At 40.6% G+C, this 27942-nt stretch overlaps 1 protein-coding gene across 1 annotated transcript in view; it reads left to right on the top strand.

The window, feature by feature from the left end:
- The window catches only part of LOC139161085 (cation channel sperm-associated auxiliary subunit beta-like), a 203989-nt gene that overhangs the window by 23544 nt on the left and 152503 nt on the right, over positions 1–27942 (top strand). The window contains exons 4-10 of the mRNA XM_070739810.1: positions 1589–1655; positions 2452–2547; positions 11183–11329; positions 12597–12689; positions 22440–22558; positions 25680–25712; positions 27855–27921. Of these exons, the coding sequence (XP_070595911.1) occupies positions 1589–1655; positions 2452–2547; positions 11183–11329; positions 12597–12689; positions 22440–22558; positions 25680–25712; positions 27855–27921 (622 nt within the window). The remainder of the gene's footprint in view (positions 1–1588; positions 1656–2451; positions 2548–11182; positions 11330–12596; positions 12690–22439; positions 22559–25679; positions 25713–27854; positions 27922–27942) is intronic.

Below are 27942 nucleotides of genomic sequence, written 5' to 3' on the forward strand. Positions count from 1 at the left end.
CTACAAAAATAGAAAACATTTCTAAAATGTTTCCCCCCTAAAACTTTTTTTAAAGCTTGAATTTACAGTTGTTGTGCAAAAATAGTGATTTTACAAGACTTGAGTCCATTTTCTACCATTAACAATGATCAGAATTCGGCAATCTCATAGAATGTCCACTATTTATTTTAAACAAATTATCTTGCTTTTTAAATTTAATTTGGATTTCCTTCAAGAGGATAGTGTGTGCCATGATTCCTGCAAAAATTAGTCCAGAATCCTTTGGAAGTTGGGTGGCATATAAGTCCCAACAAACAAATAAACAAACAAACAAACAAACAAAGACTGTCAGATATCATGGTCCTTAGGAAATTTGAATAAAAAATTGTGATCGTTCCAAAGGAAAAAGTTGAGATTTACAACATTGCTCAGGCTGAAAGTGGAGTGTACTGTAGTTGAACAGAGAAGGCATATTGTGACCTTTGTACTTGATACTATTAAATATCAAGCAAATATACATACAACATATATTCAATTTATTAGATTTGTATGTAGCATGTAGCATTCTTGATGATTGATACTACTTACAGGATCAGATCTCAGTCATCAGTTACTATAAATTATAACAAGAGATAAACCAATGGGTCTTGATAACCAATTCTTGGGGAGAAATGACTCCTGAATTGGGCAGAACTGTAGTCTGCTTTGGTATAATTTGCATTAACCTGAATTAAAATGTTTATTTCTGTATTATCTCCCCTACATACATCTCCCCTATAAGAGGACTTAAATTCAAATGTTCATTTTTTAAATGGCATAAACATTCTGTTATTTTAGTTTGATATTTCTATAATGCACATCATTTATTTTCTTAGCCAGGTAACACCCAAACTAAATCAGAGTCAAAGTCAAAGTATTCCTCAAAGTTCCAATATATTTCCAGGGCCATCCTGGCACCCGCCCATCTCCCACCCACAAACTTGTCATGTTGCTCACTCAGATTGTGCCAGTGTGACAACTTCTTCATTCTGCTTCCGCCCAGGTGGTGGACATATGATGGTCTTGAACTTTTCGAAAGAATGCTTTGTGGCTGCATCTGCTCCCTCATGAAATCATCCCTCCCAAGTTCCCATAAGTATCAGGCCTTCTACAAATAGTGTGGCAAACCGTTGATTTATCACCAACTTCTGCACTGGCTTGATGAGTGATTTCTTCCAGTATATATACTTTATCTATACCTAGTTTACATTTAATCTATAAACTTGGAGTTTCTTTGTAGTCTTCCATCCGAATACTAATCACTGACCTCATGTAGTTCTTGCAATATATAAATATAAATAAGAAATTTGGATTACTTCTGTCTTTGATTTTTCCTAAGGAGCTCATAGCCTATTCAAGAGTAGTTTATCCCCACCTAAGCATCAAGCAATAAATTTGGTTAAAAGATTGACTCATGCAGGCTAAGCTAGTAAATTTGGCTGAGAAGAAAACTGAATCTAAACCTACCATACCATACAATACTAAGTACATATTAAAATTAAGATGTATAAATGACTATAACTGTTTATACTTTAAGTCTGAAACTTTTTTTCTGACATAATTTCTAAAGGGAGAAGATGAAGAAGTGGATTCATGGTCCATTAGTATCCCTAGAGAAAAGATTACATATAATACAGGTGAGAGATTGTTATAACTCACGGTGACGCAGTGGTTAGATTGCAGTACTGCAGGCTATGTCTGTCTGCAATTTGGCAGTTCAAATCTTATCAGGCTAAAGGTTGGCTCAGCCGTCCATCCTTCAGAGGTGGGTAAAATGGGGATCAAGATTGTTGGGGGCAAAATGCTGACTTGTAAATTGCTTAGAGAGGGCTGTGAAGCACTGTGAAGCAGTATATAAATCTAGGTGCTAAGTATTATAATAACACATTTCTTCTAATGGAAGTGTTATTGCTGCTTCTTAGTTTAATTTGCACCAATGCTACAATAGTGTGGTCCTTCCCATTTATTTTATTATGTCATATTAACCATAAACAATATAAAATGATAAATATAAATGCTAATATAAATAAGAAGAGGACTCGAACCCCCAATATGAAATACTTATTACTGAAAAGTCCACTGAATAAGTCCACTGAATATGTCTGGGTGTGGCGCAGCAGGTAGAGTGCTGTACTGCAGGCCACTGAAGCTGACTTGTAGATCTGAAGGTCAGCGGTTCAAATCTCATCACCAGCTCAAGGTTGACTCAGCCTTCCATCCTTCCGAGGTGGGTAAAATGAGGACCCGGATTGTGGGGGCAATAGGCTCGCTCTGTTAGAAAGTGCTATTGCTAACATGTTATAAGCCGCCCTGAGTCTAAGGAGAAGGGCGGCATAAAAATCGAATGAATGAATGAATATTAAAGAAAGATGTTATTATTACACTTAGATGTTCATAGGAATTATATTCACTTTCTCTTCCCTGTTTGACTAGATATTGCTCCAATAGAGGAATGGATTGTAAAATTCAATATGCATCATGGGTTAGGTATGTTCACCACTGAAGGAACATTATTGGATATAATGCGAGGTAAGTTATAGCTACATTCCAGGAAATTACTTGTTTTTTTATTTAATATTTTTATTGATTTTTTAAATATATGAAAACACACAAAACATAAAACAGGTGCTCTGTGAGCAGTGCCCACCACCAGACAAGCATTCACACCCCACCACCAAATCGGGGGTGGTGGTGGTTCATTTTAACTCAAGAGCAAAATATCTGTTTACATATTATAGAGTGATTCCAATTTATTCCTTGTAACTTGGTCTAGGATTCTACTTGCCAAATATCGTCTTACCTTCTCCCATCATCCCATCAGTTGTCATAAGTCAGTTTCATTAACCGAATTCATTCTTTTATCCATAATCTCAAATTGAATATGATCCACCATGTACTGGCACCAAGTACTGGTACCAAGTTTGCATTGTCCATTTTGTCACATCCTTCCAACCCAAGATTATTACCGCCTGAGTGCTTTCTATTGTTGCTTGTTTTATTTCTCTAAATTCTCCCCTCGCATTACTTTTAACTAACACAGCCATTTCCTTAGTAATTATCCATCGTATATTTAATATCCTATTAATATCCTCTTGCACTTTTTGCCAAAAATTCTGTACTATCGGGCATTCCCAAAGCATATGCATGAACACTCCTTTATCTTGGCACCCATGCCAACAGACACCTTTAAGATTCTGCTGAAAATATGCAAGTTGAACAGGTGTATAATACCACTTATGTAATATTTTCCTTCTCATTTCCCTAACCCTTGTCCTTATATTCTCCACTATATTTTTCATCTCTTGTACATCTACTTGTATTTCACTTTGCCACAATTTAGTCAATCCTTGGATCACATCCCTGTCTTACTGCACTAACATCTTATATATATTACAGTGGTACCTTAAGATACGAACTTAATTGGTGCCGGGGGGAGGTTCGTAAGACGAAAGGTTCGTAAGATGAAACATTGTTTCCCATAGGAAACAATGTAAACTCAATTAATCCGTGCAACAACAAAAAAAACCCGCAAAAAAAACGCTGCCACCCGGCTGTCACCTTTTAAAACAGCCATGCGGCAGGAGATAGGCTTTGAGTTTTTGGCTGGGGGGGGGAGAAGTAGGACCTTCCTAATTCCCCCCCCCAGCCACAAGGAGCGGTGAAGCGGCGAAGTGACGTGGAGGAATGAAGTGACGTCCTGCTCATCGCCCGTGTCTGGCAGAAGCTTCTGCCCGAGTGCTCTTGGCCGGCGGGATTCAAAGTGCTGGGGTGGGAGGTGCCCCCGCTCCCCCGGCACAAAACTAACCCCGCCCCCTGGGCAGCCAGAAGGCTCCTTTGGGAAGGCGGCCGCAGGGGGAGGAGGTGGAGAGACAGGATAACTTTGCGCTGCTTCGGAGCCCGTTTCTTTCCTGCTGCCACTACTGTATCTTCTTGAAGGTTTTCCCAATGAAGCGCTGCGCTGGGCTCTGAAGTGGCGCAAAGTTCTCCCTGCCTCCTCTGCGGTTGGGAGGCTCCTTGGGGAAGGTGGCAGCAGAGGAGGCAGGGAGAACTTTGCACCACTTCGGAGCACAGCGCAGCGCTTCGTTGGGAAAACCTTCAAGGAGATAGTGGCAGCAGGAAAGAAAGGGGCTCCGAAACGGTGCAAAGTTATCCTGTCTCTCCACCTCCTCCCCCTGCGGCCGCCTTCCCAAAGGAGCCTTCTGGCTGCCCAGAGGGTGGGGTTAGCTTTGTGCCGGGGGAGCGGGGGCTGCCACCCGAGCGCTCTTGCCCAGCGGGAGGCGAAGCACTGGGGTGGGGGTGGGGCTGTCGGGACACCTCCCACCCCAGCACTTTGAATCCCACCGGCCAAGAGCACTCGGGCAGAAGCTTCTGCCAGACACGGGCGATGAGGGGGAAGCTTCTGCCCGAGTGCTCTTGGCTGGCGGGATTCAAAGTGCTGGGGTGGGAGGTGTCCCGACAGCCCCACCCCCACCCCAAAGATCTTCCCGTCTGCAGAGGCTGGCTGAGCCGGAAGATCGCAGCGCGCGTTGCCTGCGCTGGCGAGGGAAGCCAAGCCGGGAGCGATCTTCCGGCTCAGCCAGCCTCAGCGGATCAAGCCCGGCCCGGCAGCTGCCTTCCGTCACTGAGCCTCGCCGGCCGGGAAGATCACAGCGCGCATTGCCTGCGGCGGCGAGGGAAGCCAAGCCGGGAGCGGCGGCAACGCTGCTCCGGTTGCCTGGTCCTCTCCTGCCTCCCACGCTGATGTTCCCCGCTGCGTCGGGCGCCGCCAGCCCCGAGTCGGACGCACTCTCCCCGCAGCGCCCAGCCGCTGCCCGCCCCGTCCTAGCCGGAGCCTGAGCCGGGTCCGCTCGGTCGCGCCTCCTCGCCCGCCGCCTGCCCAGGATGCAGACCTGCTGCCTCTCCCCGCGCCCGCCACCGGCCCGATCCTGCGCCTCCTGCTTCCCCCCCCAGCCAAAAATACAAATGCGGTCGCCCGCGGAGCAATGAGAAGCTGAAGCCGCTGGCGGTTTCAGACTCCCGCTGCTCCACGCTGCTCCGCCCTGCCTGTCATGCGGCGGCAGACCCTCTTTGTGTTTTTCGCTGAGGGGGGAGCAGGAGGACCTTCCTGACTCCCTCCCCCAGCACCAGACCTCCAGCCAAAAACCCAAAGCGGACTCCCAACCTGCCGCCGCCGCCGCCCGGCTGTTACCTTTTAAACAGCCTCCCGAAGTCGAACGCCAAACCCGAACTTCCGGGTTCGGCTTCGGAAGGCTGCTGGGAAGCCCCCCAGCTGTTTTAAAAGGTGACAGCCGGGCTGCGGGGCTTCCCAGTAGCCTCCGGAATGCCGAACCCGGAAGTTCGGGTTTGGCGTTCGTAAGACGGAAAAAGTTCGTAAGAAGAGGCAAAAATTTCCTCAACCCCGGGTTCGTATCTCGGGTTGTTCGTAAGACGAGGGGTTCGTATCTTGAGGTACCACTGTACTTGTTTGTGCCTTGGTACCCTCAATTTTTTGTCTTATTATTTTCTCTAACTCTATCTCCTCCCTAAATAGTGCTTCTTATTCTCCCTTTCATTCAGATATTTACATATTGCATTTATTTGGAGCCATCTTCACTTACCTAACCACCATTCTATACGATTTCTACATGGCCTCCCATCCTTCTCATATAACTGTTCTATCTTAGTTATCCCTCTTCCATTCAACTCTCCTATAACCCTATTTAGATTTGCTTCGTTATCTCTATTTATTACATATAATGATGACAGTTTTGATTTATGCCATTTTTTCCAGATTTCCATTGTCCCTTTCATGGGATCTATTAATTTATCTAGATCGTTCCTATTCCACCTTATAAAAATTAATTCTCTATTCTTCATCCCATTTATCTCTTTTTCCAATTTCACTCATTTATTTTCAAATAATTGCAACTCCATTAATCTTTCAATTTGAAATGCTTCTCTATACAACTTCAAACAGGGAATTTCCCATCCACCATCTTTTTCATTAGCTATAAACCACTTTTTCCTTACTCTCGGCCTCTTATCTCCTTCAACCCAATAATTAAGTTTTTTATCCCACTCCCTAAACCTTGATGCTAATAAACCCCCTGGCAATACCTGAAACAGGTATTTTGGGAGCTATCCTCATTTTTAATGCTCTTATTTTAGCCATTCTCCTTAGCTTTTTCTCTTTCCAGCTCCTCATCTGTTTCAACATTTTCCTCCATATTTGTCTATAATTCACCCCCTCGATTTTCGCAGGATTTCTCAATAACCAAATTCCCAAGTATTTAATTTTCTTTATCCTAACTTCAACCGTGATTCTTTCCTAATTTCTATCTGCTTTCTTGGACCTGTATTTAAACACATAATCTCTGATTTTTCCATATTGACCAATAATCCCGATTCCTGTTTAAACTCTTGCAAAATATTTCTTATATCTTTAATCATCTCCATCAGGGTCTGGGTCAGTATAATTGCATCATCTGCAAGTAGGTTTAATTTCATTTCTAATTCCCCTATTTTATATCCTACCCAAGTATTATCTTGTGTTATCTTATTAGCTAATGTCTCTATTGCTATTACAAATAACATTGGAGACAAAGGGCATCCTGCTTGGTACCAAAGGGCATCCTGCTTGGTACCATTTTGAATTTTAATTCTCTGTGTTCTTTGTCCGTTCACCCTTATATATGCTTCATTCCCTTTATAATTTATAATTAAAATTTTATAATTCCGCAAAATTTGTCCACCATATTTAATAATTTAATAATAATAATTTATTAGATTTGTATGCCGCCCCTCTCCGAAGACTCGGGGCAGCTCACGACAATAATAAAACAATATTACAATGAAACAAATCTAATATTAAAAACATCTAAAACCCCATCATTTAAAACCATGCAGCACATGCATATCAAACATAAAATATAAAAGCCTGGGGGAGGTGTCTCAGTTCCCCCATGCCTGGTGATACAGATGGGTCTTAAGTAATTTGCAAAAGACAAGGGGGTGGGGGCAGTTCTAATCTCTGGGGGAGTTGATTCCAGAGGGCCAGGGCCACCACAGAGAAGGCTCTTCCCCTGGGGCCCACCAAATGATATTGTTTAGTCGATGGGACCCGGAGAAGGCCAAATCTGTGGGACCTTATCGGCCACTGGGATTTCGTGCGGTAGAAGGTGTAGGGCTGTAAAGGTCATTACCAACACTTTGAGTTGTGACCGGAAACTGATCAGCAGCCAGTGCAAGCCATGGAGAGTTGGTGAAACATGGGCGAATCTGGGAAGACCCACGATAGCTCTCGCTGCCGCATTCTGCACGATCTGAAGTTTCCGAAGACTTTTCAAAGGTAGCCCCATGTAGAGAGCATTGTAGTAGTCAAACCTCAAGGTGATGAGGGCATGAGCAACTGTGGGCAATGACTCCCTGTCCAAATAGGGCCGCAACTGGTGCACCAGGTGAACCTGGGCAAACGCTCTCCTCACCACAGCCGAAAGATGGTGTTCCAATGTTAGCTATGGATCGAGGCGGATGCCCAAGTTGCGAACCCTCTCTGAGGGGGTCAATAATTCCCCCCCCAGGGTAATAGATGGACAGATGGAATTGTCCTTGGGAGGCAAAACCCACAGCCACTCCGTTTGAGGTTGTTGACACCCATCCAGACCCCAACAGCCTCCAGACACCGGCACATCACTTCCACTGCTTCCCTTACTGGACATTGTGTGGAGATGTATAGCTGGGTATCATCAGTATACTGATGATACCTCACACCATGCCCTTGGATGATCTCACCCAGCTGTTTCATGTAGATATTAAATAGCAGGGGGGAGAAGACTGATGCCTGAGGCACCCCACAAGGGAGAAACCTAGAGGTCAACCTCTGACCCGCCACTAACACCAACTGCGACCAATCGGAGAGGTAGGAGGAGAACCACTGGAGGACAGTGCCTCCCACTCCCAACCCCTCCAGCCAGCGCAGAAGGATACCAAAGTCGATGGTATTGAAAGCCACTGAGAGGTCAAGAAGCATCAGGGCAGAGGACAAGCCCCTGTTCTGGGCCCGCCAGAGATTATCCATCAGCGCAACCAAAGCAGTTTCCATGCTGTAGCCGGGCCTGAATCCTGACTGTTGAGGGTCTAGATAATCGGCTTCTTCCAAGGACCGCTGGAGTTGGAGTGCCACCACCTTCTCAACAATCTTCCCCATAAAGGAGTTGGAGACTGGACGGTAGTTATTAAGCATGGCTGGGTCCAGGGAAGGCTTCTTGAGGAGGGGGCGCACAAGTGCTTCCTTATAAGGAGCCGGGAAGGATCCCCTCCCCAAGGAAGCATTGACAATCTCCTGGACCCAGCTCTGTGTCACCTCTTGGCTGGTCGAAACCAACCAAGAGGAACATGGATCCAGTAAACAGGTGGCAGAACTCATAGCTCCAATGGCCTTGTCCACTTCATCAGGTGTCATCAAGTCAAACTCCTCCCAGACAGATGGACAAGGACAAGCCCCAGTCACTTCGACTGACTCCTTGTCAGCCGACACTGCTATCCAATTTAATTCCTTACATAATTTATATAAATAGCTATGTTTAACTTTATCAAAAGCTTTATAGACATCTAATTTCAAGATTCCCAATTTCCTTTTAGTAACAGTAGCATGGTGCATCACATTTATTACATTTCTAATTGGTTCGCTTATCTTCCTGCCCTTCACAAGCCCATATTGGTGTTGATTTGGGACAGAGTAAGGATGTGGTGAAGGTGATGAGGTGTCTTCTATTATTAAACAATTTTCCCAAATGCGGCAACAATTTATTCATATAAGTTTTATAAAATTCTCCTGTAAACCCATCCGGGCCCCATGCTTTGGCTTGTTTTAACCCTTTAATTTCATCTTGTGTAATTTCTGCAGTCAATATTTGTTTATCTTCTTCACTTACTATTTTTCCAACATTAAGGATTCCTATATTTACCTGCTCCTCTTTATACAAATCCTCATAATATTTTCTCATTATCTTCTCTAGCTGCTCTTTACCATATCTAACCTCTCCACTAGGGTCTCTCAATGCTAATATACATGATTTTTCTTTCCTCTTCTTCAAATATCTTGCCATTTGTTGCATTGATTTTATCCTCCAGCTCAATATTTTTGTCGCATTGTCAATTTCTTTTGAATATTTTCCCCTCTTGTTTTGCTCTTGGTTTACTTATTTTCCCCTTCCTCACCCCAATCACCCCCCCCCAAAATACCTCCTCCTGTGTTCCCCTCACCAAGAAGGAGGGACAAGAAAAACCCTTGTCCAATTATGAGGCACCTCTGTTGATTACATTCCTACATTGCTGAGCTCCACTTGCAACCACTTTTTAATATATTTGGGGGGGAACCCTCCCACCCTCCTTTAATTAACCATTGAATGATACCTTCTTTTACTTTTTTCCATCTCCCCCGCAAAGAAAATAAAAATTAACAATAGTTTCCGGAAACATCTCCAAAAGGAGGCAACAGTCAGTTTCAACTCTTCACTTTTTCACTTTCCTCTCGCACTGGGCTCTTGGTTTTCTCTTCTGCTCCTTTCTTATGGCCTCCACCTTCTCCAGCAACTCCTTCAACTTCTCCTCCCTTTGCATTTTCTCCTCATCTGGGGTACCACAACCGCTGAAATAATTTTCTCCTCCTTCTGCTCCTTGTGACTCTCCATCTGCTCTGCTTTCTCCAAACTCAAAACCATGTTGGTTCAATAGTACCTTCCCCCCCCCCTCTCCAATGATCATGCTTCGAACTTCTTATTTTCCTGGAACACCAAAATAGCAGCGGGGAAAGTCCAGGCGAACTTTACTTCACTTTGATATAAACAGCTTGAGATTGGGCATAAAGCAGCTCTTGCTTTCAAAGTTTCCCAGGAGAGATCTATGAGGACCCTTGTCTTGTTTCCATCTTGATTAAGGCCAGCACAACTTTTCCAATACTTGTAAATCATTTCAGCTTTCTTCTCACTGGCCAAGGCCATAACAATGTCTCTTTGCCTCTCCAGATTTCTACGTGAGACCCCCCCAATGACCGTGTTCTATGTCATCAAAAACAATTTGAACACCATACGTTATCATCCAATTGAAAAGCGCTTCAGCTAATTTCAATCCTGGAGCAAAATCTGGTCTAAAACCATGCAGACATAAATTTCTTCTCCTTTGACAATCCTCCAGATTGATAAGCCTATAATTATATTGCTTACAATCCTCGGCTTGGCTTTTAACTTGTTGCTCTAATTTCTGAATTTTTCCAGCCGACTCATCTGCTCCTTTTTAAACTATTTTAATATCTTGGGAAAGATTTTCAAGTACCCCTTCCACTCGTTAAAATCTTTGTTCAAAGCATCCAACAATCTGAAGCAATTTGTCTAGTTTCGCTTCAATTTTAACGAGGCTAGGATCTGCTCTGTTTGCAATTTTTAAAGATTTATTGTATTCACTTTGTGATAGCGAAAGAAGATCCATCTTCCCTTAGAGCCACAAATCTTAGATTCCCTTTGAACTTCTGTAATTGCTATACAACTCTGCTTATCTTCAAGAGAGATTTATAATGTTTTGGGGGAGATTTTCCACTTTTTTCAATTTCTCATATGGGAGCTCTTGTAGGTGCATTCGAGTCTTCGGAGAGGGGCGGCATACAAATCTAAGTAATAAATAAATAAATAAATAAATTTAGAGCTCTCTATGATGAATGCGTAATCCACCAGGAAAATACTTGTAGTTGCTACATTCAGTTCAAAACTTTTTGAAGGTATTTAGATATTAAATGATTGGCTAATACACTACCACCATGAGGAAAGATTTGTTTATTGGCAGTGGAGATACATTTTCAAGTGACCTTTATTCCTGGAATTTAGGTCAAATAAATCCAAATCAAATATGAAACACCTATAGTATTGCTTTGTTCTTTAATTTATTTATTATTTAATTTATTTATTGGATTTATATGTTAATGGCATTGTTCTCCAGGAAGTATTGGGATTTAGATACTAGATATATAGTACTTAGAATTGGGCTCATAATAATGGGGCTATAAATATATTTTCATTCATTTAACAACTAAAATCTGTATTTTCATTTTGTATCTATATTTTAGAATAAAGTTACAAAACTTTGCAGAATATACATTTCTTACATATTAACCTCACTGTCTTATATTTTACAGAGCCAATTCTTCAATGGATTAATACACTTGGTACTTACATAAATATTCACGACACAATAACTGAGATAATAGATATTAAAATAACAAAGAGTCCTTGTGCAGGTGATGTAGCATTAATTGGTGTGATTTATAAAAAGAAAAATAAAGGTAAGTGCAGCATTTTGTAACTGCATATTATTTGATGCGTGTTACATAGCTATAACCACCGAAGATTTGCTATCCAATAATGTGGTACCTCTACCTAAGAATGCCTCTACTTACAAACTTTTCTAATTAAGAACCAGTTGTTCAAGAACCATTTTCCACTTACAAACCCAAGCCTGTGAAACTGTAACCAGAAAAGGCAGTGAGAAGCCCCCATGGGGCCTCTCTAGGTAGCTCCTGGGAGAAAACAGGCTGGAAAAGGTGGGGGAAAGCCTCTGTAGGACCTCTCTAGTAATCTCCTGGGAGGAAACAGGGCCTCCACCCTCCCTGTGGTTTTTCCAATCGCACACATTACTTAGCTTTTACATTGCTTCTTCTTACAAACATTTCTACTTAAGAACCTGGTCACATAATGAATTAAGTTCCTAGTTAGAAGTACCACTCTATATGTGTACTCAGAACCAAATGCTACTACATATTCCTATTCATATAGATAGTCCTCGACTTTTGACCATAAATACAAAATTTGTGCTGCTACAATTGTTAAGTGAATTTTGCCCCATTTTACAACCTTTCTTGCCGTAGATATTGAATCACTGTAGTTGTTGTGTTACTTTACAATTTCCCTATTGACTTTTCTTGTCAGAAGGTCACAAAGGATTATTATATACTCTGGGGTACTGCAACCATCATAAAGATGAGTCTGTTGCAAAGCATCTGAATTTTGATTACTGTTTAGCTACTCACTTCTACCTGCCATGTTTTAAGTTTTCAGTCAGAACAAGAAATTCAGTTGAGCTCTTACAATCTGCAAGCTTCTGAAGATGCATAAGGGCTTCCGACTAGAAATGAGCTATGATTATAGTAGAAGAAACATAGAAACATAGAAGACTGGTGGCAGAAAAAGACCTCATGGTCCATCTAGTCTGCCCTTATACTATTTCCTGTATTTTATCTTAGGATGGATATATGTTTATCCCAGGCATGTTTAAATTCAGTTACTGTGGATTTACCAACCACATCTGCTGGAAGTTAGTAAATGTTGCTTCTTTTACAATGTTATGTCTCCAACTATCCTGTAAAACCAAATATGAAAGAAATGCCTTATTTCTCTTCATCTATGGGAATCCAAATCTGCTTCACCTCTGAAAATTCTAGATCACTTATAGAAATGGGAAGTAATACTTTACTATGTATGAATAGCCATGTCCATCCAATTAACATATGTATTAATATCCATGTCTATTTATTTTTTTCTGGGGATTCGTAGGACTAATTATAGGAATCACCTACGATGGATTTATGAAACGAGATGTAATTTGGAATAATTTAACAAATAACATTTGTGTTCTCATGGATTACGGTAATTTTTTTTCTTTTCAATTAATATTTGTTTTTTTTTTAATTTGTAAATTTCTGTATGTAATGGACCCAGAGGGCTTTCAAACCACATCATAAATTATTAATATTATACAAATATCAATATCTTAGAATAAAATTTAATTAGAAATGCTTTAAGTTTTTAAAAAATATGTACAAAATTAGGACAAAAGAAAGATTAGACACATTCACAATATAGATTATATACTTGCACCATGGAAATAGGCTTCTTCTCCCATTTTATGCATTTATTTCTAAAATCAACTATCTAATAACTGAAGCTCTCTGGAAAGTTTACAATAAAAACATCAAAAAAAGAAATAAAGGTAGTCTTCAAAATCTAAAATAATATTAATTTTAAAAAAAATTTCAAAGAAAATAAAGGAAAAATAAAAAGGTCTTCCCACAGCGACAAAATAATGCTAATATGGGCATCAATCAAACCACTCTAGAAAGGGCATTCCAGCAGGCTTCCCATATTCAGTTCACCTTTATTCCAACTAGCTGAGAAAATTACATCACAAATAAAAAATAAAGGTTTCCACTTTCTAGTCATATCTAATTCTAGAGGGCGGTGCTCATCTCTGTTTCTTAGTTGAGGTTATTTACTGATTATTTTCCTCCCCAAGTGGGATATCAGTCATGTTTGTGTGTGCATGAGTACTAAGAGTAACAAACTTAATTCTATGCAGCTTCTTCTCTAGAAGCACCGATCTACTAACCAGAGCATACAAAACTTTTGTCAGACCAATTCTTGAATACAGCTCACCTGTATGGAATCAACACTGCATAACAGACATTAATACAATTGAAGGAGTCCAGAAATACTTCACAAGAAGAGTCCTCCACTCCTCCTCACAACAAATGACCTTAATCCTCAAGACTTAAATTACTATGCTTAGCAAATTTACAGCTACGCCGCCTCCGAACTGATTTAACTGTTGTTCATAAAATCATACATCACAATGTACTCCCTGTTAGCGACTACTTCACCTTTAACAACAACAACACAAGAGCATGCAATAGATATAAACTAAATGTAAATCGCTCCAAACTAGACTGCAGACAATACGATTTCAGCAATAGAGTGGTCAACGCCTGGAATTCACTACCTTACTCTGTTGTTTCTTCCCCCAATCCCAAATCTTCAACCTTACATTATCTACAATAGACCTCTCCCCTTTTCTAAGATGTCTGTAAGGGGCGTGCATAAGTGCACCTTTGTGCCTACCGTTCCTGTCCAAATGTCTTTTTTATCTTTTCTATCTCTACTTTATACTTATATTATGTTAAACATACTACAATACTATATTTGTATATTTATTTGACAAATAAAAGTGAATATATATATATACAAACAAACACACAAAAGGAATGTTTGCCAAGATACATTTAGAGGTTTACATTTGTATGCAGCAAACATTGTGTTGCTATCTGAGAACTTGAATGATTTACAATGAATTTTAGATGGACTGCATGATGCAACAATTAACATAAACATATCAACATTTATGTTAATAAATTAAAGACCAATATAGTTGGGCTGACAAATAATTTGTCTTCTGAGTCCTATCAGAGGGAGTGCCTTAAGCAGAAAGGACCAATAACATGCTCCTTTTGCCAGACCTGATGTGATGAATAGATGTAATTGGGGATAGATTGTTCCTCAGATAATTTGGCTCAATGTCATGTATGCTTTTTGTTAGATATCCAGACTTTTTGTTAGATATCCAGACTGCCTCGTTACAACCAGATCTTCCATTCAAGTGGGAAAATGGAGATTGAGCCATCTGACAGATTTCATGAATATTTCTATGGCAGAGACTTTGAGATGGTTAGAGATCATTGCAGGGGACAGCCCCACACTGGCATCCCTGTATTTCCAGTTCACTAGATGAACCATCTTTCTCTCTGTCTATTCCTTCAAGCTGACCCACTGGCCCAGACAGTCCCTAGGGCATGCCAATACCCTTAGCCACTGGCCCTTGTCTAAATTTATAGGCAACCCCACTCCAGGCTTCCCCATACTCCTCATAGACTACTTGGACTCTGGCCTGGTTACCTCGGCCAAAGTGGCTATCCATTCAGCCCAGAACTCTGTGTTCTGGACTATTTTGAATTGAATGTGGAGGAGATGGCCACAAGAGCCTGCTAGCCCAGAGTTTAAACTGTTTGTCTGTAAGCAGCATGAGAATATATGCTCAGGGGGTTGCCTATTGTGGAGATATCTCATTATCATTCCTCCATAACTTCACTGCATGAGGCCACTTGGGGAAGTTCAGAATGACTCCCTTGCCCAGAGTTATGTTTGGTGGCCAAGCAAATCAAGGCATGGGTTGCTGGCTGCATGCCATGTCATGTGTCTAGGGCTATCCCCTTGAAAGCCCTAGGGCAAGAGTGGGAGAAGCCTAGGGAACCTTGATCAAAGGCCCACATAGATTTCATGGGGCCATTCCATAGCCAAACATTCTTAGTAGGAGTCAACGCATATGCCAAAGGGTTGGAGATTATACTAATGGGTCAACCACAGCCGAGAGAGTCATCCAGGTGCTAAAAAAACTCTGCCACACATGGGTTACCCAATGTATTAGTCTCCGACAAATAGGCCCCAGTTCACTGCCATTCACTTCAAGGGTTTCTTAACTGAGCAGGACATTCACCACACATTGATCACTCCTTTTCATCCAGCCAGTAATGGCCAGGTTGATTGCATGGTCAGATCAGCGAAGGAGATTCTAGGGAGCCGAGGCCATGTGACTGGCAAGCTACGGTAGATAAATTCCTACTTGTCCAGACCATAACACCAAGTGAAGCAACTAGGAAAAGTCCCACTGAGCTACTAATGGGCTGGTGACTTTGTTCAATATTAAATAGGCTGCACCCCAGTTACTCCAACCAAAAAGAGCAGATCACTTACAAAAAGACCAGGTCCTTCCAAATGGGAGACCTGCTATTTGTAAAGAATTTTGGTGAGGGGAAATTTGAAATTACCAATCCCTGATCCAATGTGGTCTTGTTAACAGATGGATGGAAATGGAAATGGCACATAGACCAGCTGGGCAGCCAACAAACAAACACAGATAACCAGCCTCACCAAAACAATAATTTCTAATCCAATCAACCTACAGCTGACTCAAGCCCAAGGTCAACAGAACACCTACTTGAGGACCCAGAATTCCAGTGATGTCATGACCCCAAAGCGGTTTTAGTAGAATCCATGGCCCTGCCTGAAAGCTTCCAGGAGCTTTCACGGTTGGAGCAAGAGAACGCAAAAGACTTTCTGGCCACTGCTGCCACATTTACTAAACTGTGCAGATCTGAAAAAGTTCTCAAATGTCCCACCTATTTATAGGAGTATGTATGTTAAATAGACTGTTCCATCTAAGATGGGAAGGGTGTTAGATATCCAGATTGCCTGGTTATAACCAGGTCCTCCACTCAAGCAGGAAAATGGAGACTGCTGATTGCCTGAACCATCTGACAGCTCCCTATAAGAAGACTAGCTGTCAGACTGGCTCACTGCTGGATCTTTTACATAGTTGAATAAAGAGCTGTTGTCTGAAACCTGTCTCCTGCCTCTTCACTCACCAGACTCAACAGTTTTAAATGTCAAATCCAGCAGCTTGCACTGGACCCATAAGCAAACTGGCAATCAATGCAGCTTGTTGAACATCAGGTCTGGCAAGAAAAGCATGTTCTGCTAAGGCACTCCCTCTAATAGGACTCAGGAGACAAGTTATTTATCAGTCAAGGTGAAAGGGACCCATCTTTGTTTTGTTGTGTGGGAGGAGTTTGACCTGGTGATGCCTGATGAAGTGGACAAGGCCATGGGAGCTGTGAGTTCCGCCACCTGCTTATTGGATCCATGTCCCTCCTGTCTGGTTTCAGCAGGGAGGTGATATGGGGCTGGGTCCTAGAGATTCTCAACACTTCTTTCAGGGAGCGGTCCTTCCCAACTCCTTGCAAAGAGGCATTTGTGTGCGCCCCTCTTTAAGAAGCCTTCCCTAGACCCAGCTGTTTTGAATAACTATTGTCCTGTCTCCAACCTTCCCGGAGAGGGGCGGCATACATCTAATTTATTATTATTATTATTATTATTATTATTATTATTATTATTATTATTATCATCATCATCATCATCATCATCATCATCATCATCATCATTATCATTATCATTATCTTTATTAGTATGTCAATACAACACAGCAAACGAGATCACTATGCTGGATTTCGTATTTCATCACCAGTCGGGCACTTCCCAGGACCTAGGACTGCGTGATGTAGTAGCGAATTATGTTTGCCGATCCCAGTAAAGCGGCCTTTTGCAATTGACAGATGGAGATTTTGTCAATTCCGATGGTTTTCAAATGTCCGCTGAGATCCTTTGGTACTGAACCCAGCATGCCAAGTACCATGGGACCACTTTCACTGGCTTATGACAGAGTCGTTGCAGCTCGATTTTTAGATCTTCATATTTCACTAATTTCTGTAGCTGCTTCTCCTCAATTCTGTTGTCCCCTGGGATTGCGATGTCGATGATCCATACTTTCTTTTTCTCCACAATCAGGATGTCAGGTGTATTATGCTTCAGAATTCGGTCTGAAGTTGGAAGTCCCACAGTAGTTTTGCTTGCTCATTTTCGACCACTTTTTCGGGCTTATGATCCCACCAGTACTTTGCCACTGGTAAATGGTAGTTCCGGCACAAGTTCCAGTGGATCATCTGTGCCACAGCATCATGTCCATGCTTGTAGTCAGTCTATGCGATCTTTTTGCAGCAGCTGAGTATGTAATCGATTGTTTCATCTGTTTCTTTACAGAGTCTGCACTTTGGATCGTCTGTTGATTTTTCAATTCTGGCTTTAACAGCATTTGTTCTAATGGCCTCTTCTTGTGCCGCCAGTATTAGTCCTTCTGTCTCCTTTTTGAGTGTTCCACTTCTAAGCCATGACCAGGTCTTTTCTTTATCCACTTTGCCTTCAATCTTCTCCAAGAACTGGCCATGTAATGCTTTGTTCTGCCAACTGTCCATACGACATTGAGTTACAGTTTTTCTGTACTGGTCCTTAGTTTGCTTCACCTTGAGAAGCTTCCTCTTGTTGACCTCCATCAACGCAGACTCTTTGCTCTCATTCACATAGTCAGCTAATGCATGCTTCTCTTCTTCCACTGTCTGCTTCACTTACAAAAGTCCTCTGCCGCCTATTTTCCTTGGGAAAATACAGCATGTCAACGTCGCTGCGAGGGTGTAGTGCATGATGGATCATCATTAATTTTCTGGTTTTCCTGTCCAGGTTGTCCAGCTCTGCTTGAGTCCAGTTCACTATGCCAGCTGTGTATCTAATGACAGGTATGGCCCACGTATTTATAGCCTTGATAGTGTTGCCACCATTCAGTTTGCCCTTCAAAAATTTTCTGGTCCTCTGGATGTACTCTTTGCTGATCACAGTTTTCACATGGCCATGCTTGATATTATCCAGTTGCAAGATGCCCAAGTATCTGTAGGCTTCTGGCTGGTGGCACTTGATGGTTTGACCATTTGGCATTTCAATGCCCTCACTTTCAGTGATTTTCCCCTTTTTCAGTGCCACTGTGGCACATTTATCCAGGCCAAACTCCATGCTGATGTCATTGCTGAAGATTCGCACACTGTTGGTTAGTAACTGTATCTCAGTTTCTGATTTTCCATACAATTTCAGGTCACCCATATACAGCAGGTGTGAACTTTTTGGTGAATTCCTAGCAGTTTGGTAGCCTCGATTTGTTTTCTGTAGGATGAATGACAGCAGGATTATAGCAATGATGAATAGTAATGGGGATAAAGAGTCCCCCTGGAAGATGCCCCTTCTGATGTTGATCAGTCCATAGCTTTCATTCCCAACAAAAAGCTCAATCTTCCAATATTCCATCGCCTTTTCTATGAATTTCCTGGTGTTTTCATTGACTCCAATGACTTCTAGGCATTTTATGATCCAGCTGTGTGGCAATGAGTCAAAGGCTTTCTTGTAGTCAATCCAGGTCATGTATAGGTTTGTTTTCCTTTTTCTTACAGTTCTCCAAAATCATTTTATCAATTAGGAGCTGGTTTTTCATACCTCTGCTTCGTCTTTTATTGCCCTTTTGCTCCACTGGCATGATGTCATTTTCTTCTAGATAGTCCTGAATTCTGTCAGCTATGATACCTGTCAGCAGTTTGAGCATGGCCAGCAAACATGTTATTGGCCTGTAGTTTCCTGGTATGGCTCCTTTTGCTGCGTCTTTCTATATTAAATATGTTCTGCCAGTTGTAAGCCATTCACTAATATTTCCTGTCTGCAGCATTTTGTTGAACAATTCAGCAATTTTTGCATGCAGGCTGGTCAGGTATTTCATCCAAAAACCATGCACCTGATCAGTGCCAGGGGGATGTCCAGTTCTTTACCCTCTTCACTCTTTCTGCAATCATTTCAGGTGCTATCTCCAGCTGATGCATATTGCTCCCTGAGAATTCCTTCTCAAACTCCTTTATCCACCTAGCAGTCCTGTTATATTCCTTTTTGACCTCCCAGAGATCTTTCCAGAACTTTGTTGTTATTTTCTCCTCTGGCTTTTCAATTTTCTTATCTGTTTGCTGATGCAGGTTTTGGTAGAGCTGCCTCTGGTTCGGTTGAAATGTTTGATTCTGTCTGTACTGGGTGATCCTAGCTTCATCTCGCTCAATTTTCCTGGCTGTCGCTGTTATCTGCTGCTTTACAATTTCCAGAGCTTCCTCTATCTTTTTTGTACTAAGACAGTACTTTTTTGTCAAATAGTCTTTGATCTTCTGATTGTTCAGTTTCTGCTCCTTGATGTTCTTAAAGTTACTTGCACCTGATCTCAAGCTTTTGATTTTCAGTTCTCATCGGATTTTCCATTTTGGTTTTCCAGTTGGTTTTCCGATTGGTTTCTGTTGCAGTAACCCTAGTTCTTCAGTTACTATCACAGATGTACTGTAGGCAAGCTGATTCAATTCTTCAATTGATGTTACATTGACAGTTGCAAGTGCAGAGTTAATATCTTCCATCAGCGGCACAAGTCGTTTCTTGCTTATGTTTTTAAAGGCTGGCAGTCTCTTTCGCTCTGCATTGGACCCTGCATGAGCAAGTATTTGATCCTTAAGTTCTCGCTGCCTTTGAGTCATAGTGTAAAGTGTCTCATCTGCAGCTTCTTGCTGTCTTTCCAAGTTTTCATCAAGTTCCAGTTGTGCAGTGACTCCAGATCTTATTGGATCTTCTACTGGTGCCAGATCAGATTTTGGTGTTTCTATTTTGCAATTTTTCTGTATTTCTTCTAACTCGACTTCACTGAACATTTGGTTCCTGATTATGAGTCGTCGCTGATCGGCCAGTCGAAGTTCCGTTATTTTTGAGTCTGCATATTCTTGTTTCTATAATTGGTATATCCAGCTTTGATATCCACGCTTTTCAGGCTCCGAGTTGTAATAACACTTCATGATTGTGCGATTCTCTGACATTTAGAATTTCTGCTGCTGTTTGATTTGTAAGCTTTGTTTGTTTTGTTCCTGTAGCTCATTTGTCGATGGCTGTCCAGGTTCCACAGCAGCCACCACAGTCCTTTTTATCCTGGGCGATGACCGAGCCAGTATGGACTTCTTTTTGTTTTGTCTCTCCATTAGTTTAAATGGGTTAGGTACATTTAGTCTGGCTCCTCTGCTTTCACCACTCCGGCAAGGTTAGACCGACCAGTAATTTACACTACCACCAGCATAGCTCTCAGTTTTATTGAAGCACAAAAGCCCCACTACCACGACAAGGCGTACCCATCAGTGGGGATTATCATTATCATTATCATTATCATTATCAATCATTATCATTATCATTATCATTATCATTATCATTATAAGGGAAGGTTGTTGAGAAGGTGGTATTACTCCAGCTCCAATGTTCCTTGGATGAAACTGATTATTTGGGCCCTCAGCAGTCAGGATTCAGGTCTAGCTATAGCACGGAAACTGCTTTGGTCACACTGATGGATGATCTCTGGTGGGCCCGAGATAGGGGTTTATCCTCTATCCTGGTGTTTCGTGACCTCTCAGTGGCTTTTGATACTATCAACCATGGTATTCTTCTGTGCCAGCTGGAGGGGTTGGGAGTGGGAGGCACCGTTTTAGGGTGGTTCTCCTCCTGCCTCTCTGGCCAGTTGCAGTCGGTGTTAGCAGGTGGCCAGAGGTCAACTCCTAGGTCTGTGGCATGCCTCAGGGGTCGGGCCTCTCACTCCTGCTGTTCAATATCTGTATGAAACCACTGGGTGGGATCATCCGAGGGCACTGAGAGAGTTACAATCAGTATTTCCATCCATGCCTACTCAGTGAAGCAGCGGAAGTAACGTGCTGGTGTCTGGAGACTGTTGGGGTCTGGATGAGCATTAATAGGCTCAGACTCAACCCGGACAACCCGGACAAAATGGAGTGGATAAGGGGTTTGGCCTCCCAGGGATAATACCAACTGTCTATCCATCACTCAGAGAGGGTCCTCCTCAATCCACAGCTGAGCTTAGAAGACCATCTCACAGCTGTGGCAAGGGGGTATGGGTATGCCTTGTGCACCAGTTGTGGCCCTGTCTGGACTGGGAATCACTTCTCACAGTCATGCCCTTATCACCTCATGGTTCGATTACTACAATGCTCTCCACATGGGGCTGCCTTTGAAGAGTGTTCAGAGACTACAAATTGTGCAAAATGTAGCCGCATGAGCTATAGTGGGGCTACCAAGATCTGCCCCCATTTCAACATCACTCCATGAGCTGATCTGGTTGCCAATTGGTCTCTGGGCACAATTCTAAGTGCTGGTTATAACCTATAATGCTCTACATGGCTTAGGGACCCTCTTCTGCCTCATGTATCCCAGCAGCCGATTAGGTCCCACAGAGTTGGCCTTCTCCAGTTCCCATCAGCCAATGTTCGCTGGTGAGTCTTAGGGGAAGAGCCTTCTCTGTGGTGGCCCCAGCCCTCTAGAACGAACTCCCTCTGGAGATACATACCACCCCCTTCCTCCTGGTCTTTTGTAAAGTTTTGAAGACCTACCTCTGCCGGGAGGCATGGGGACCATGAGTGATGAGATTATCTCTGGCCAATACCATGTATAATTGAAATGGATGAATGCATATGACTATCCATCAGGTTTTGTCATATTTTTTAGTAATTTAGATTTCTTACATATTGTTACATTTATAATGTTGTACGCCCCCCTGAGTCGTCTCAAGAAGGGCAGCATAGAAATCTAATAAATAAATAAATGTCCATTCTCATTGCATCATACAGTCCATCTAAAATCCATTGTAAATATCAGTTCTCAGATAGCAACACAATATTTTCTGCATAGAAACATAGAGACATAGAAGATTGACGGCAGAAAAAACCCTCATGGTCCATCTAGTCTGCCATTATACTATTTCCTGTATTTTATCTTAGGATGGATATATGTTTATCCCAGGCATGTTTAAATTCATAGATTTACCAACCACGTCTCCTGGAAGTTTGTTCTATTTTTTCAGTAAAATAATGTTTTCTCATGTTACTTCTAATCATTCCCCAACTAACCTCAGATTGTGCCCCCTTGTTCTTGTTCTTGTTCACTTTCCTGCATACAAACATAAAGATATAAATGTACACTATTTGCCTTATTGGTAGAATATTAAGTTAAAAGGTATATAAAGAGAAATAACCACTCTCCCATGAATCTTTTTCTTATCTACAGATTGCTCTGATCTTGCACTTGTGGATGTCATTCTAATGAACACACGTTTAGTAATGCTTACTACACTGGGTTTATTTATCAGTGAAGATCTGCGGTATCCTGGTAAACATAAACTAAAAGTATGTTTTGAATATATCCTTCCCCTATGATACCATGTAGTAAAGTTAACAATGAACATAGTGAAAAAATGTTCAGAGAAAATTTGTGAAGTGGCACTTTTGCTTTCAGAAATCCATTGAGGAAAAATGAAGGGTGCCTTTATGCCAGATCAAACTAAAAAAGTAGAACACAGAGCTAGAAGAAAAAGTTAGAAAACTCTCAGTGTAAAAGATATTAATACCCTGTTTGTTTATATAGAAAGATATTCCCAAACTGTTTTCATAGCTATTCTCTCTGCCTCTTCTATAAAAATGAAAACTACTAGCAATTTTTTTTAATTAAAAAGTTTTCATTTTTTTCAACCAACAATACATCATTAATCACAGTGAGTCGTCTGGGTACAACATTTTAAATTAAATATCTTTTACCACTACAATTTAATTAAACTTATCCTCTATTAAATCTTTACCTTTCATTTTATTTAACTCCATATATCTTTTCATTTATATTCATTTTCTATCAAATGATTAAAATGCTCCCATACACCATCATACTCCGATTCTTCTTTCCTTTTAATTACAATTGTTAAAAAGAATAGAATAGAATAGAATTTTATTGGCCAAGTGCGATCGGACACAAAAGGAATTTGTCTTGGTGCATAAATCTGTTCATTTCTGTACATTCCAATATTTTACCTGCTTACCCATTTTTGCTGCAGTTATTATATTAATGATCAAGTATATTTCTCTGATAAAATACCCAACAGGAACAGTTTTGGTTTTCAGCCAATATGTTGCTGTGTCATCTTTTCTAACCGCTTTGGAATTTATGCCCAATAATTTCTCGCTTCTGCATATGTCCACCATATATGTAGCAAATCTGATGATGGCAGTATATTGAATCATCCTGAATCAAGAGTGTAGCTCAAGATTTGGCTTGATATAGCCAAATAAAGACTTTACTTTCAATCATTTATTTTAAAGAAACATAGCCTATATTTCTATTTATTTATTTGTCAAACAAGTATAGTACATATTAACGTAACATAACATAAGTAGATCGTGGTAATAGAAAGGATAATAAGACAGTAGGACAGGGACATTAGGCACAAAAGTGTACTTATGCGCGCCCCTTACAGACCTCTTCTAAGGGGAGAGGTCAATTGTAGATAATGTAAGGTTGAAGATTTTGGGGTTCGGGGAAGCAACAACAGAGTCAGGTAATATTGCTGAAATCGTATTTTTTCCAGTCAAGTGATATACATTGGAGTGATATACATTGGAGTGATATACATTCAGTTTATATCTATTACATGCTCTTGTGTTGTTGTTGTTAAAGGTGAAGTAGTCACTGAGAGGGAGTACATTATGATGTATGATTTTATGAACAACAGTTAAATCAGTTCGGAGACAACGTAGTTGTAAATTTTCTAGATTTAGTATTTGAAGTCTGGAGGAGTAGGGTAATTTGTTACGTGAGGAGGAGTGAAGGACTCTTCTTGTGAAGTATTAATATCTGATATGCAGTGTGGATTCCACAGAGTTGAGCTATATTCTAGAATAGGTCTTACAAATGTTTTGATTTTTAGTTTGGCATGGTTAATGATAGCTATAGTTGTGTTAGAGTGTTAGCAAGATTTAGTTCTTTTACAGTTGAGTTAGTATGTCAAGAAGCTTTAACTACGTTTCACAATTTATTTCTGTTTCTTGGGATGGTTCATGCACAAACAGGGTCAGTGGTCTATTATTACTCTAGGGAGCCACGTGGACTGTTTCTTTAAATGTTGGCTGACCTATGGTGTAAGAGAGGGTTGTAGGAAAATCAGGAGCAGCAGGAATTTGAAAATTGGGTATCAATCTCTCAAAGCCACTCTTCTCCTCATTGTTTAAGTCCGTTTTGACAGATTAATCTTCTCACTATACCCGTTGTTTTCTTCTGTTCTGTTCTCGCTCCCTTTTCTCCACTCTCTCTCTCTCTCCGTACCTCTGCCTTGGGAGCTAGGCGTCACCCTTCCTGCTTCTTGCCAGTGCCGCTTTCAGAAATCCTGTCAGGGCCTCACAGACGAGGCTTTTGTTTTATTTAAGTCATTGATCTTCTATAAAGTTATTAACTTGTCCTCATGGCAAGGCAGCTATTATAGAGAGCTACTGTATTATATTATATTAAAATATAATATAATATAATATAATATAATATAATATAATATAATATAATATAATATAATATAATATAGTAAATGTGATGTAATGTAATGTAATGTAATGTAATATAATATAATATTTTGTTATTATATTATATTATATTATATTATATTTATTATATTTATTATATTATATTATATTATATTATATTATATTATATTATACTACATGCTAAAGAACAGGACAACTTTAATATAATAGCTATAATATTAATATTCTTTAGCATGTAATAGATATATTAATATTATGGCTATTATATTAAACTTGTCCCATTCTTTAGTGTCCTTGTTACTGTTCTACTATTCTGCTATGAACTCAAGGTAATTAAGCCTTTTCCCTCATGGCAGTTTAAAATAATTGTCAGTATAAATTGAGCTGGTTTAAAAATAATAATACTTGAATTAGATACCAACTTTCTGGTAAAAATATTACGATTCCAGTGCAGCTTCCACTTGAAGTCTTTTAGTAAAAGGCTTTGTGTTCTAGGAATAGTTTCTATCAGTGTAAGAACTCCTATGTTGGACTGCTATTTGTGGCACTCATTCTAAGCAAGTAAAAAAGATTTTTTTAAAAATTAACTTCAACAAGGTTAAGTGGATAGATAAGCAGACATGATTGGGGGGAAAAACAGCCCACAAAGAAGCCACAGCAATGGGTTCTGTATAAACATTTGATACTAGAAACCTAAGAATGATGTAATTGCCCCTTCTTTGCAAACTCCTCAATTAAACCAAGTCGCCATGCCTGAAATATTTGGCAATTAAATGCTAGTGCAAACACAGGAGAAATTTATAATATTGGGACATAGCACTGTATCAAGGTGGCCCATGTACTGGTGAATATATAATATAATACATTTCTGCACTTGCTTTGCAAGCTTTAGAAGTTTTAATTTATTCATACATTTCTGCTTTTTTATTGCACCTTTTCTTTCTTCCAGTTCAACAAACCAGCTTTATGTGGCTTTGAAATGGTGAGAAATTGTTAATATTTTTGCTACGGTCGTAGCATTTACTTATTTGACGTGCTATTTCACAACATAATCACAGGTGCTTGAAAGCTTCTGACTTTCCTAAGTACTTGTTTTAACATCTTTATTTTAAAAGAAAAAGAAAAGAGAGGAAGGAAGAGTCTTTAAAATGATACATTATAATGTATAACCAAATTATGAAATGCAGGATACTTAGTTTTTAGTACAGTGGTACCTTGTCTTACGAACGCCTCTTCCAATGAACTTTTCAAGATACGAACCAGGTGTTTAAGATTTTTTTGCCTCTTCTTCCAAACTATTTTCACCTTACAAACCCAAAGCGCTGCTGCTGGGATGCCCCGCCTTCAGACTTCTGTTTCCAGGGTTTCTGTGAAGGAAGTAAGGAGAACGGAATGCTTGCAGAGACAATAAAAGGGTGTGTTTTGAAGAAAGAAAAGGGAAGGGCAGCTTGGAGAGAGTGAAAGAGTTTATATTAAGAAAGCAAGAAGAATGGAGTGCTTGCAGAGGCAATGAAAGGGTGTGTTTTGAAGGAAGAAAAGGGAGGGGTGGCTTGGAGAGAGCGAAAGAGTTTGCATTAAGCAAGCAAGGAGAACGGAGTCCTTGCAGAGGCAATGAAAGGGTGTGTTTTGAAGAAAGAAAAGGGAGGGGCTCCCCCCTTGCCTTTCTTCCTTCCCATGCACTTTTTCACTAGTACCCCCGCTAGCCTTGCTTCCTCCATCCACCCCCTTTTGCTGCTCCTCCCTGACCTCCGTTCGCACACATTATTACTTATGCACGCATTATTCGCTTTTACATTGATTCCTATGGGAAACATTGTTTCATCTTACAAACTTTTCTACTTACGAAACTCATCATGGAACGAATTATGTTCGTAAGATGAGGTACCACTGTACATTATTTGACCACAATCTTCTTGGTAAGACAGAACAATATGTGATACGGTATCATTACCTGATGGATTTGCAATTGGCTGACCAACCGCAATCAGCATATGGTCTTTAATGCAACTACATATACTTGGAGGGAAATATGCAGAGGAGTTTCTCAAAGTTGTCTCTTGAGACCAAGTTCTTAATAAGTGAAGTGGAAGCAAAAAACCACATCAAAACATGGGCACACCTGTGTATGTGCATGTGATTCTGCTACCTGTACAGGTGCTGTAGCAGAATTGCGCTGGACTCCACTAGCACTCAGAGCTACGGGGGCAAGCACACGTCACCGTTCCACCTTAGCAGCCCACCTCTGGTTATTCTTCTACTTAGAGATTATGGGGTTTCATGACTAATAAGAAAAAGCATTTGGGCGGGATATGGGATGTAAATTTGTAGGCATTGCTGGTAGCAAGTGTTTAGCTAAGCTGCTATTTGTGGAGTCCTTCATGACTGGAGACAAAACAGGGATATAGTAGTAACTCTTGATCAGAAGCAAAGAGTTTAAAGATTTCTGGGTGTTGGATGAGATTTTTAAAACCTGGATCTGACAGCCTGTTTTATATTGGAATTTATGGCATATGTACTAGTAATGCTCTTTAATGTTTACAGTATTTAAAAATAAACTTTTATTTATTTATTTATTTATTTATTCATTCATTCATTCATTCATTCAATTTTTAAATGCCGCTCTTCTCCCTAGACTCAGGGCGGCTTATAACATGTTAGTAATAGTACTTTTTAACAGAGCCAGCATATTGCCCCCCAATCCAGGTCCTCATTTTACCCACCTTGGAAGGATGGAAGGCTTTAAACCCTAGTAAGAGTCAAATATCTGAGTTGCATCAACAAGGTTGTGTGAAATATTTATTTCTTAGTATGTGGCCTACCTGCTTCTTTTTATTAACATGATTGGTTAATTCCACTTTATTTTTGAATTACTGGACTTACTCTTCCATAATAATGTTATAGTGATGGTCTCTGCTGTTGATTGCCATTGTCACCAGAACTACAACTAGAGGTCCTGGGTTGTCATCTAACCTTGCTGGCATTTGATATTCCTAACATCTATCTTCTTCAGCTTCACAAGTGGCAGAAAGAAAATGATTTAGTGGGTCTAATCATGTTTAATACTTACATATATCATGTCCCAATTTACAATTTAAGCATTTATTTCACATTTTGATTTCCACAGGATGATTATTATCAGGCAAAAATCTGGTATAATCGTCAATGTTTAGCTAATAGAGAATACTACGAAGGTAAGAAAACCAGATTTCCCA

Source organism: Erythrolamprus reginae, chromosome 1 (assembly GCF_031021105.1).
Source record: "Erythrolamprus reginae isolate rEryReg1 chromosome 1, rEryReg1.hap1, whole genome shotgun sequence".
Classification (NCBI taxonomy): Eukaryota; Metazoa; Chordata; class Lepidosauria; order Squamata; family Dipsadidae; genus Erythrolamprus; species Erythrolamprus reginae.